The sequence below is a fragment of the Embiotoca jacksoni genome, unplaced genomic scaffold (genome assembly GCF_022577435.1).
Source record: "Embiotoca jacksoni isolate LCO1_2020_lvr unplaced genomic scaffold, fEmbJac1.0.p SCAF_6, whole genome shotgun sequence".
Classification (NCBI taxonomy): domain Eukaryota; kingdom Metazoa; phylum Chordata; class Actinopteri; family Embiotocidae; genus Embiotoca; species Embiotoca jacksoni.
This window is the reverse complement of record NW_027185414.1, coordinates 9,928,499-9,941,847: the sequence shown is the minus strand read 5'-3', so window position 1 is coordinate 9,941,847 and position 13,349 is coordinate 9,928,499. Positions and strand designations below refer to the sequence as shown.

At 39.8% G+C, this 13,349-nt stretch overlaps 1 protein-coding gene across 1 annotated transcript; it reads right to left on the bottom strand.

Moving 5' to 3' along the window:
- Window positions 1–30: 30 nt before the first annotated feature.
- terfa (telomeric repeat binding factor a) lies at window positions 31–12,364 on the bottom strand. The gene is made up of 13 exons (XM_069174593.1): window positions 12,213–12,364; window positions 11,327–11,422; window positions 10,074–10,204; window positions 8,926–9,012; window positions 7,491–7,631; window positions 7,101–7,225; window positions 4,542–5,066; window positions 4,254–4,373; window positions 2,398–2,493; window positions 2,167–2,310; window positions 1,797–1,879; window positions 1,665–1,708; window positions 31–411 (listed from the first exon to the last, which is right to left on the bottom strand). The coding sequence occupies exons 1-13, from the start codon at window positions 12,361–12,363 to the stop codon at window positions 253–255; spliced, it is 1,902 nt and encodes a 633-aa protein (XP_069030694.1). The 5' UTR covers window position 12,364; the 3' UTR covers window positions 31–252.
- Window positions 12,365–13,349: the final 985 nt, after the last annotated feature.

The following is a 13,349-nucleotide window of genomic DNA, read 5'->3' as shown; positions in this document are numbered from 1 at the left end:
TTTTGAACAGATGGAAAACTAGTCTTTGAAGCAACATTGAAAATTTATTGATCTATTAAATGGTTTACAACATGATTTATACAATGAACAGGTGAAAAAGATTGGATTGTGTTTAACAAAATAACTCCACACTCAGCTGAAAATTCCTGAAAACATTAAATTGAGATGGGATTTAAAAAAAAAAAAAAGTTCATAAAATAACCATTATATAATCTTGTGGCATTAAATCCACTTGAACTGGGCCAGAACGTGTCAGGCCATGCCCGATTTCTTCATCGTTCGCCATCTGTCTTTGAGGTTCACATTCGTTCTGTCATTGAACGAGTAATAAGTCTTTATCTTGCTCCAGTTGCCCTCTCCAAATCTTTTGACCCCATCTTTTAAATTCTGCGTCTCTTTCTCGGTCCATTTCTGCAACACAGGAACATGAGGTTACTTGGCTTTTGGTACTTTGACACTAGTGCTTTTTCTCTTGTCAATTTTGCATGGTAGAGCCGACTACACTGAGACGTCTGCTCATGTGGTGTTTGGATCGTTTGCTGCAACGGAAAGTTGTGGACTGGTTGCAGAGCAGCTACTTGAACACAAGAAGCTCCCAAACCTCAGTTATGCTTTAATGGTGGGTGAGGGACTGTCATTAGGAGGCTTATCTCATGAACAGAGTTCAATTTAGTCTTGCTCTTTTGGGATTACATTTTTTTTTTCTTTTTTACTGAGACTAACATTGGCTGTCCTGGGGGATCAGTATCACAAAGCTGCCCAACAACTGGCTTAGTCATCTCTGGGTTTTCTTTACCCAGCAATGCATATGTTCATGTGAAACAGGTTAGATTGTTTGTTACAAACGACATCATCACATCCACAAAATAAGTAGTTATTAAGGCTATATATTAAGATAGAGGATTATTAGTCTTTTTTGTTAGTATAAAGTGAGTGGTTTTTGATATTCTATATACTGTTATAAATGTGATGCAAATAAAAGCTTAAAATAATGACTATTTCTGCTACCAATGCAGAGAAGAGAAAAATAAGCTGGTGTCTGATTTGGCCTATTTGGCTAAAATGTTGCATTTATAATACAAATTTTGTTGATGTGGTAATCGTGTGGATTATTTTTCTCAAAGAAAAAAAAATGGGTTTAGTTTCTATTTTAAATTACAATCACAAAGTCACTGTGTTATCATGAGCTGCAGTGACAAAATGAAAGAGTAAAGAATTGGCAATGAGCAATCCAAGAAACTTTGCACATTCAACATGTAGCTCTCAAGCTCATGTAGTTATTTAATGTGCTAAATTCTCCCCCTGTATGTTACGGACTCCATTTTCAAACCGGGGCAAAATTGCAAATGATCTGGTTGGTCAGAGGTCAGGCTGTTGGCAGGCTCTGATTTAATGCTCTAAAGTTAGTTAACTGGTTTAAAGTAAGACAGCAATGTGTGACACGGAAAACAGGGCTAAGCCCAATGATAGCTGGATGACCCACTAATCTGGTTCCATGGTACAATGAATGGTACAGGGTACTTATAATACACCCTGTGAATACACAGCCAACTCTCAAGAACCTGATTTTTAATCATCCTGACTAATGTAACACACAACAGATTTGCGACTTGATTTTTTTTTCTACTCATGTAATTGCAAATGCCAGGTGTTGTTATGCTTACCCTCTTCCTGTGGCCTGAATTTGAAATGGTGCTGTCATTCGATTCTTTGGAGAAAAAAAAAAAATCTAAATATGTTACTGCATGAACAGAATTATAGAATTAATTACAGGCAGAAATTTGATGAAATGTTACCACTGTTATTTCTGGAACGGAAATGCAACTCTTCATCGGACCACTTCTCCTTTGTCTCCTTTGCATTTTGAAACAGCATTTTCCTGAACAGAAAGACATTTTAAGTGCTCGGCAGCCTGACCGTTAAGTTTAAATGAAAAACGAACAATCGAACAAAAGTTACGATTTAAATATGCTGGATGGAATACATAAACTAATTAGAAGCTACTTTGCAGAAGAAATATTGCACCAATTTTCGTTTTCGTAAAAGTCATCAAAATGTGTTATTTCGGACTTCAGACACTTCCAAATAAAGACGGAGGAGGAAACACAAACGTGTATGTCAACCTTGGAACTTCACCACAGGCAAGTCAAATCCATTCTTACTGACCACTTTGAATGAGTAGGGTGTACGTGTTCAGCAGAATCCTTGTGAGGAGTGGAGCTCGTTCGAGGGACTGGATGAGGAGATTCATTGGGTGAGATGTCCAATGAAGAGTCTGCGATACAGGTGGCATCTTTACCTTCTGTGTTCCTGCGTAAATAATTCAAATTTCTGTCAATTCTGGAATAATCATCTAAAATGCTGAGATCAAACGGATGAAGCTGTATTCAGACTCGCTTGCTCAGAGGATCAGGAGATTTCTGCACTGGAGCTTCGCAGGAGGCCAGGAGCTCTTCTTCGCTGTCTTCGGACAACTGTTTGGACTTGTAGTTTCTGCGCGATGAGAGTAATGTCATTGTCCCAAAAAGAAGAGATATGGTTTTGATTAAAATTATGCTTTGCTCATTATCTGTGGAGTTCAAAAGTCATGTTTTCAACTGTCAAATTAATTGTACAATGTGTACTTGTAAAGAAAAATAATTTAAAAAAAAAAGACTCCAACTACAAAAAGAGCGAATCCAACTGCAACAATACTCTTTACATAACCTGGTTTAAACTTCGGATACAGAAGGATGAAACCAAGTAGCAACGTCTATGCAGTTCTCCGCTGGCTACCAGTAATGTTCCCAACTTAAAATGGAGAGCTTGAATTTGCTGACTTAACCATAAACTTTGGAAAAGATGACCTCCTCACACATATAGACTCAAAAGCTTGGACAGCGATACAATATTCATTGCGAACGGGATCGGGCCTCGCAGCAGGGCACTGCTCGCTGAGCTACCGAGACTACGATGGAAAGTTGAGAACAGCTCGACTTTAGTCAAATAATGTCTCCGACAATTTGTGAGACAAGCAGGTGAGAGCCATTCACACTCATTTGAATGTCTTTAGAAAGTGAAGCACAGAGTTTTCGACTGCTCGACAGGAACACTGCAGCGCAGATTCACAACCACAATGCTGCTCAGTCTCGCAAAATGAAGTGCTATTGTTTCATTAAACTGGTTCAACCACACACAGACACACACAACACTTTGGGGGGGAAGGTGGCAAACAAAGCTTTTTTGATCTTGGGAAACTGATCACATAACAAGAAATGAAGGACTTCCTCCAGTGCAGGACAGTCACAACATGAGCACACAATAATAAAGTATCTTATCTATCTGTCCAGGTGGAACAAAGGTTGGAAGACATGTACACAGCAAAACATGCATACAGAGCTACAGCTTCATGAGAGAGTAAAAGAACAACTGCTGGGTCTTGAGTTCTTTTAGTCTTTAAGACCGAGACCAGCCAGCCCGTCCTCTTTTCCACCTTTATGAGTTTATTCACAGAAGAGAGGCGGAATGGTTCCATTGGGCTGTTTAATGTTAAAGTCCAAGGATGTCGTTTTAAAGTAATCATTAATAAAGTCCAGCGGTGTGTCAAGTTATTCTAACAGTTTTTGTAGCCTATATATGTATCTATAGGATATCAACATCCTGATATGAGAGTAGATATTGTTGATTTATACGTCACAAGTGTTGTCTCCTCCTGGTTTTAAAAGGTTATGTTACGGTAAAGTAATTTTCTGGACTGACCAGTGTTCTAGCTTTTGCATTATTTGCCATTACTCACCAAGTCATTATATCCGCATTACTCACTAATTATAAAGAAAATCTCAACGTGTTAAATCTTTGATTGACGATTCATCAATAGTCATCCCTACAATATTGCTGCAAAGTTATTTGGTCAAAATATTCCGATTTTTGATTTTGTCAATAACACTGATCCCTAAGTACATACACGCTTAACAAGAAGACAAAATATGGTAAGACTTTTTTTTTTTTTTTTTTTTAATGTCAACTAAGGTTATTACAAAGAAATGAACAATAAATGTATGTATTGTTTATTCACAGGCCGGTGAAGGCTCTACACATTGGTGTTTTATAAGAAAATAAACTAAATCTGTAAATACATTAGTTATTGTACTAGCCACAACAAACAGACCAAAAGAATGAGTTATTATTATCAACGCTGAAAATCCCTCTCGGTGTATCTTTAGGAATAACTCATGTCAGGCCTTTGTAAGGAGATGGTTTCCCTATAAACTTACCCTCTTCGTGAACTGCTGGACTGGTTACGGAGTTCCCCACCGCACATTTCCATATTGTCCACAAACTCAGCAGAGTCTTTCTCGCTGTCTGCTGACAACTCATCCAAACTAGTTGAAGCTCTGAATGAGAAATCAAGCATACACCCACTGAGCAAAACAAGACCACAAGCAAACAACATATAATGAAATGCCTACACCTACATATGAGACTGACGTATTCTGGGACAACTATGAAAAACAAACCTGCAAACAACAGCAAGGAAATCTGTTTCTCTAAAAAATATTTACCTGTTGGTTTTGTGGGATCGTTTGGCGCGCTTTGATGTCGGTATGGCAACTTCTGTGTCTGGGCACTGCAGGTCATTCTTATTGGACGAAGCTATTATCTGTGGTGGCGTTTCCGTTATGACTTCCGTCTCCACTTTCTGAGAATCAGTTGTGCACTGCGAGCATGCCTGACTGTCTGGTTCGACCACCAGCCGTGCCACAGAGAAAGGCCACCTGCTCTTCTGCACACGGGGTGTTTTGGAGAGTGAACCTGCATGTGTTTGAGGAACGTCATCGGTTTGTGGTGGTTGGTCTGCTGGGGAAGCTTCCATTGGGCTGCCAGAGTCTCTCTGAAACGGGCCTTCCTGCTGCGAGTCCAGATTGGCGCCCCTCTTAGGCTCAGCTAAGAGTTGTAGGGAGCAATTTATTTCCTGTTCCTCCGTTTCCACTTCATCCTCCAACTGAACAAATGTTCTTTCTTCTAAACCTGCAGTTAAGGATTTGTAGACTGCCTCTAGCCTGGTCTTCTGGATAATTGAAAGTTTACTGGAAGGCAAGAGAGACAAGAGAAAAAGGCTCAACAGGATATTTAGGGCAGAAATGAAGTGGGCCGGCCTTTAAAATGTCAGAATATTAGAGTAGGTTCTTTTAACATTGTACGGAAACATTGATGATTTGAGCTGAGGTAATTGGAGCCCTGAAAAGTCCCTCGGTCCATATACACTGTGTACACAATTATTAGGCAAGTTGTATTTTTGAGGATTCATTTTATTATGAACAACTTCAGTGCTCTCGGTCAGTAAAAGTAAAAGTGAGGTTTTGGCTTTCTTAGGGCAACTATTAGTGTGCAGAATTATTATGCAACTAAATGAAAAATGAAAATTTTCCCATCTCACTTGTTTATTTTCATCTGTTAAAGTGAGAATAATAAACAAACAACTAAAAATGTACAAATAAACATTTCTGACATTTAAAATAAAAAAAAAAAAAAATAAATCAGTGACCAATATAGCCACCCTTCTTTTCAATAACAGTAATAAGTCTTCCATTCATGGATTCTGTCAGTTTCTTGATCTGTTGACGATCAACTTTTTGTGCAGCAGCAACCACAGCCTCCCAGACACTGTTCAGAGAGGTGGACTATTTTCCTTCTTACTACTTCCTACTTCGATGTATGTGATGGAGCCTTGTCCTGCATAAAAATCATGGTCTTCCTGAAAGAAGCAGACTTTTTCTTGTGCCACCGCTTGAAGAAAGTGTCTTCTAAAAACTGTCAGTAGGTTTGGGAGTTGATTTTGAGTCCATCTTCAACCCAAAAAGGTCCAACTAGCTCATCTTTAATAATACCAGCCCATACCAGTACTCCACCTCCACCTTGCTGGTGCCCGTTACTGATCCGGCCACGGGCCCATCCGGCCACCGTCCCATCCATCTGGTCCGGCAAGACTCACGCTCATCTCATCAGTTCATAAAACCTTTGAAAAATCTGTCTTTAGATATTTCTTGGCCCAGTCTTCACTTTTCAACTTATGTGTCTTGTTCAGTGGTGGTCGGGTTTCAGCCTTCCTTACCTTGGCCATGTCTCTGAGCACTGAACACCTTGTACTTCTGGGCGCTCCGGGTAGGTTGCAGTTCTGGAATACGAGCACTGGAGGATAACGGCTTCCTGGTAGCTTCACGTTTGATTCTTCTCAAATCTTTGGAAGTTAATTTGCGTCTTTTTTTTCTCAACACGTGTCTTGCGACCCTGTTGACTATTTGCAACAAAACGTTTGATGGTTCTGTGATCACGCCCCCGATATCTTAGCAATTTCAAGAGTGCTGCATCCCTCTGAAAGACTTTTTACAATTGTTGACTTTTCAGAGTCAGTTAAATCTCTTTTTTGCCCCATTTTGCCTGAGGAAAAGAAGCTGCCTAATAATTATGCACACCCTGATATAGGGTGTTGATCTCCTTAGGCCACACCCTCCCTCATTACACAAATACACATCACCTGATATGCTTAAATCCAATAGGCATTCAAGTCTACACAGCTTGGAGTTGGAAAATATGCATACAAATGATATGGTTAAAATACTCACTTGTCTAATAATTGTGCACACAGTGTATGTGTACAGATAAATGTTTTTTCAAGAAAATTACAAATCTAATTCGACAGGGTGAGAAAAGTAATAATCAAAGCAACAATATATGATGTGTAGGTATCAGGGGATTAGTGAAGCTAATAAATCGGGGAATTTCTCTCTCTCAATAATGGAAGAGAGATGATTTGACATCGAGACACCAGTGATACTGTGGCCCTCCCTCAGAGAACTACAAATAAAAGACCAAAACATTTTTCATCCCTGGAGGACGATATGAAGACACAGAACACAGTGGGACAGACTTTTTCTGTAAGAGTTTCAAAGTGTAACCACCTTTTTGCCACTACTATACTACTACCTAGTTGTGACATCCGGAGACAGGGTGTGCCATATCGTCATCAGTTACGCAACAAGCATTACGCTGCTTTGGAAATTCTGCATGCAAACCGTAACGATTTGATTATTTAAATCAGTTGAGAGGGAGCGAGAGCTTACCATGGTACAACCAGGAGAGTGGGTAGTTGGGGATCAGATGACAGGATGGGTTGGGCCGCCTCAACATTTTCAGCTGCTTCGCCATTCTGCTCCTTATGTCTAATACAAATAAGCTGTTTTGCAGCCTGGTACACATGCACAAACCCCAAAATATATTAATAAGTATAAAGAGGCCTGGGAGGCTAAACAAATGTCAAGTTTGTCACATGCACTGGTCCTCACTGGTAAACAAATAGATACATTTCTAATGGACTTTTATTGTATGAAAATGAGTGCTGCTGACAAATTTTCTTTGAAAGGCAATGACATCATTTATTTAAAACAAGTCATCAACAAAAGAAAGCTAAGCCGATGTATTTTTGTCTTGTGCGCCATGCTCAGCATACATACCTTGTGGAGAAAGGGAACGCTGAATGAGCAGAGCTTTTGGCAAAAAGCCAGCATCTCCTGCCTGAACTGTTGGAAGTTGATCTGCTCGATGACTTCATGCGTTTTACTTTTCTGTCTGATGAGACCCATGAATATAGCTTTCTGCAAAGAGCACAAATGTTCAGTAATTTCAGACACATGGCAAGCACAATCAAAACTAAAGTCAGACCTGCTTGATTTTACAAAACAGGCTGAACAACGTAACATTTAAACATCGTCTTCAAAATGTATTTTAAAATAATTTAGCGTAAGAAAGCAAATTAGGTGTGACATTATAAACTATATGAAACATGTTGTGGTAGAGAATGAAACTTAAACTTTGGTTGTTTAATGACTTTTTAAAGCCTGATTTCATATTTGTATTTTGGTATTGCACAAAACATTAGAGACAACTTAAAAACAAATAAGTGTCTTGTGGATCAGGGTTACTATTACATCCAATGACATGAAGATATCATCTAAAAGAAGACTGTTAATGCATCTTCTATTTGGAGGTAGCACCTTATTTCATTGTGCGTACAAGTCTCAAAACTCGAGTGCACAGCTTGTTTCAGAAGGAGAGACTGAACAGGAGAAATGTACTGCATTAATTTCAGCTTCTCGAGAAGCGTCTATTCAGCGGCTCTTCAACAGCTAAGAGGCTGACGTGCGTCCAAAATTAGATGATATATACTTAAAGGGCAAAAAAAGAAGAAGCTAAAACCAGAGGAGGCGTTGGTGATTAAAGACACAAGCTGCATGTGATGCTTGTTTCACCAAATAGCTGCGAGTTTGCAGGCAAATCTCTACTGCTGTCTGGGCAGTTCAGTTGCGCTCGGCAGAGTCATGCATCCGATTGTTATGGTAACCAAATAAATAAATACATGAACAAATAAATAACCGAAGAGCAGGAAGAGAGCTTCAGGAGTAACTGTTTGAGTGGAGGGGGGAAAAAAACAACAGCCTCCAAAAGTAACAAACCTCCTGTAATGTGACGGATACGGGTCAGGTACAAATAAAGGAACATGGCACAGAGAGATGCAGGTATTTTTTATTGCTCCTTCAGAAGTATGTGGTCTCAATGTGACGTATGACGCTTTTGCCATCATATTGCTGAACGAATGCTTCCCAGACCACCTCCGAACGTGGTCCGAGTAGATCGCATCTCAGTTGGATGGGTGTTAATGCCACGTCTACCATCACTGAACAATCCCGACGGCTGATTAGGAGATGATAGAAGGAAAGTGGACAATATCCATGTCGGGTTTTAGGCTGTTCTCCAACCTCGCTGCTATGTAACTAGCAGCACCCAAATATTTCTACAGCAATGTAATTACTGACCAAAGCGTGCAGTATTTTATCCCAGATTAAAAAAAAAAAAAAAAGAGTCATGATGCTGTTTTAGTTGTAAACTCACCTTGCCGACCATTGGTTTGGGAAAGTGTTTGTTGAGCATCTCCTTTGCTTTGTCAAATCTGTTGTTCTTAATGAGAATCCCCACAATCTAAAAATAGAAAGATATAGTTCGTGAAGTACATTTGGATTAAACTTCTACCTCAGGTAAAGTGAGCTCATGTATTCATCCAGACACACACAATAGGTGCTAGCATCATAATTTAAACTGTAGTTTTTGAGTTAAAGCAATAATATACATCCATTATTCCCAAAAAGCCTTACAACGACTCTGGTGGCACGCCGACTTGAACGGCACCTCTTTTATTGCCACTTTGCAACCAGAACATCTGTTCCTGAACTTTGTAACTTGGGTGAGTGAATATGAATTTGGCAGAAGTCTGCACGACACTACGTCACCCGCTAGCTCTGTACTCTCAGAACGACCTCTGGCCCGGTGGCCAGGAGCCAGTTGAAGAGGCTGGGCAAGTCTGCAAGGTGAGCATATTTTAGATGATATTATCATTTTCAAGATATGTGACTGGTGAAATGCATCATGAGTTGCTGAAATACACGTGGGGGAGGCGAAGCGTATTGTGGGATGTGCTGAGGTTAAGCCACTGGAGCAGTGAATTTGTAAGTTAGACACATTGAGTTCTGTTAGCCATTGTGTTGGAGAGTAATGACTTCACTGGTTTTTGATCATGAGCCAAATCAGCCCATTTCAACAGAGGTTTAGGCTACAGAGACACCTCGAGGTAATTTAGCAAACTTGTTGCATAACACACTCGAACCTCACTGGAGGTAATAAATGCTCTTGACTTGGTTGCTGTCCAGCTATGTTGGCTTGCTTTCCTCCTAATTTTGCATCACTTTGTGTGAGGTAAATCTAAGGGTTTTAAGGTTAACTTCATTGACTAGCCGTTCTTTACCCATTAGCATCCCGATGTGTTCACGTGTTGATATGAGTGTGAATCCTGGTGAAATTATGATTCGGAGTGGTTGCAACTTGTGGCCACAGACACCACAGCTGCTGCTGCTGCTGCTGCTCGGCAAAAGATGCATAATGTTGCTTTAACAAAGAAGGATGTTTGTATGCCTTTGTGTAAGTGGATATAAAAGCTGAGCCAGTGCAGAAATTCAGTGTATGAAAAAATAATAAAAAAAACTTACCATTTCTTTAAGTGGCATGCCTACATTGTCAAAATCCTGTTGTTGGATAGTTCCTTCCTGGCTCATTTGTTCCAGCAATGACAAGGCTGACTCCAGAGGAGTTACTGAAGGATCAGACTCAAACGACAGGTCTGCAGGCAGAGACAAAGCAATATTTATTGTCGTGTTTAGCCTCAATGCGACGGTGTTCATGCACTGAGTTAGAAAAAAGATGTTATTATAAGGAACTATTTATTCACACTGGACTAAATGTGTCTAAATGTGACCGTACATTAAATCAGATGTGATTTTTTTTTTTTTTTTGCTTTAGAATTTCAACTCCAAGAAAAAAGAAAAGATTTAAAAAAACAACAACGACGACCCAATGAGGAAAGAGTCATAGATACTCACTTTCTATGATAATAAACATAAGGTACATCACAGAACATTTTTTGTTTTAATCTTTTTCACTTTCTCAACTTAAAACAACAACTCTGGCGTTACCAAAAAAATTCCAGTCACAAAAGTGTTGTAGTTTTCCAAGCAGCCACGGCCTGTTAGACAGAATTCATAAGCTTTATCATATTTAAAAAAAATAAGTGCCCGTTTTGCCTTTTTTTTTTTTCCTTTTCCGTCAACTGGCATGAGCAGTTGAAGAGCCTTTCTGTTGGTAAATGAGGTGTTATTTTTGTTGATAAACTACATTTTGTTTGAAAAGCCTGACTTTGTGCTATAATGCCTTCAGCAAAGCCTCTACAGAATACCTTCACTGCAGAGAAATCAAGGTCATTTTGCAAAATTGCAAGCTCCCACAAATATTGCAAAACTTGGCCATATTTGCATGTATTATTTCAAATCGCAAGACTGTGATTTCCCGGAAGGATTGTATGATGTACAATATTTGTGCATCATATCCACAGCAGCAACAAGCAGGGCTGAAAGTAGCTTCCTGGTGGAATAATTAGTTCCAATAAGGTTTGGGGGGTTTCACTGGAGCGGATGTGGTTTGGTTAAAAAAAAGATCAGATGGACAACAAACCACTTTAGTAAATATTTAAGGACCAACATTTATATTTATGCTGCCATATAACAATCCAACACTTATTGTGTTGATACTGTATTTTCTTGAAATTAATAATATAGCATTATAGAGTATATTTGTCATATCGTCAAGACTACCATTATTGCAGAAATACCCTGAAATATTGTGATATTACTTTGGGCCCACACTTGTATAAGGTTTGCCATGATGAACACATTGACGTTGACCTCACCAAGATTGTCCCCCTCATGTATCCGGGAGAGAAACTGCAGTATCCGAACCTTTGCTGGCATGACATCAGTGGACTCCAAAGGACGTCTGATGACAACTGTAACAAAACAGAGGATTAACTTGTCATTTCCCCCAAAATATTCCCCAAAATAAAGTAAGTGCAATGATCGTCTACACTTTGTGTCCTTCATTTTTTATTCACCCATCGAAAAAGGTCACCTGGAGAGAAATTGTCATATCGCTTTAAATTCTGGATTTTGTATTCACGTAAACTCTCAGCTGATAAGACAACAGGATGTAATTGTGTAAGAAATCGTTAAAGCACCTTAATAATATAACGCATGTGTGAGAAACTCAGAGGTACAACCCCCCCATCATCCCCCCCAAAGTTACTACAACCTTCACGTGACCGAATAATGTACACAAACAAACACAAGCACGCACCCATCGATAAAGTAAAGCTCCAGTTAAAAGGCGACACAAACCACAGTCAGTTTAAGTGTCCGGAGGTTATCTGAGATATGTTGTGGGGTTTTTCCAGTGTGGTTTAATACCCCACTTTCTAAAGGATTGTGTCCCTTGGTGAAGACGTGCAGACTGCTCGTACTCGGACCAGAAGAAGTTGACAGGCTAAAATAACAAGAGGTACCAGGTACTGAAGTTTGGTTTAATGCCCGACAACTTTAAATGTTACAGCCTGCTTACGTTCAACAGCATAATGTGCAAAACGCGTGACCAGTCGTAAGACTTGTCGGGGGGGGAAGTTGAGGTCGAGTAAGTTTTTAGCGAAACCAAACAACAACGCTCGAGTTGGTCGGGCGCGATGAGATGGCGAAACAAACTTGGCGGGAAAGAAGCGAATAACCGGGAGACGCGTTGCTACTTACGTTCAAGTACGTCTCTGATGCAAGAAAAGTTCTCATACTGCTCGTTTTTTAGAAAGTCCAGCGCTAGAATCGAGTAATAATCCACCAGCCAGCGGTTGACGATGGGCTCGACGTCAGTGTGGTCGCTGTTTACAACGTCCTTATCCGCCATATTCACACCGTGTCAACGGAAGCAGGAGGGCGTCAAAGAGCGCTCGGTGAAGGCGGGCTGACAGGGACGAAGGGTCCTCTGTTCCCTGAGTTCAGCTTTTCAGACAGCGCTTTTGTCCTGTTGTGCAGCGCCACGGGAGTAACCGATCTAAATTCCTGTCAAAATATGCGCAAATAGCGTCTATACAGATTCAAAATGAGATTTAAGATCGTTTGTATCTGCCGGCAGAAATGCTGATCAAGCCGTGCTGCCTGAGAGTCTAAACTCAGGAGATAAAGCGATATGGTGGCTCTCACGCTCGGAGAAAAGACTGTACTGCCACCCAGTGGACTGGAGGATATACGGTTGGAGAATTGGTCTTTACATATCTTATTTCTTTATAATGGCTTATCAATTAACATTCAGAGTTTTATACTATTACTTATATCAGGAATACCTTTAGATTTATGTCAGATTTTTTTTTTTTGCCAATACCTGAAGCATATTGCTGTCATGGTTTTGGCGTTTTAATGTTAATACAGCCGTTTTTAATACAGTAATTTCATATACCTTTTGTGATATTCTACACCTGCCTCAATGAGAGTGAGATGATGGGCCAAAGTTTGAAAACTTCCAATGCATAATTATGTATTTTGTAACCGATTTGCTTAGGAGGGCGTCCGGTATGCATTATGCATGCGAGTCTTATACTCTTTCACTTCTTTACTGGATCTTATTTTCTGTGATGTCACAGTAAGGCCAGTTCCCCAATCTCAGTTCATCTCTACTGCATCTTGTTGTATCTCAGTTTTCAGCACAGTCAAACTAACATACAACCTGACACACTCACCAAACTGCCACCTCTCACCTCTTTTTTTGCTTCATGCTGATCTGCAGAATGTTATGTCAGCATGACACCCACATAATTTCCTTTTTTAAAGAAATAAAATGCAGTATCAAAAAGTAACTGTGTATGATGGACAATCAATCACATTTTATAGCTTTAA

Excerpts from the sequence above, each read along its gene's own strand:
- terfa (XM_069174593.1), bottom strand. The coding sequence starts at position 12,363 with ATGGCGGATAAGGACGTTGTAAACAGCGACCACACTGACGTCGAGCCC. Across the intron at positions 2,494-4,253 it reads TCCAGCAGTTCACGAAGAGG|AAACTACAAGTCCAAACAGT; the intron begins GTAAGTTTATAG and ends CTCATCGCGCAG. Across the intron at positions 1,709-1,796 it reads CCGTTCCAGAAATAACAGTG|AATCGAATGACAGCACCATT; the intron begins GTAACATTTCAT and ends TTTTCTCCAAAG.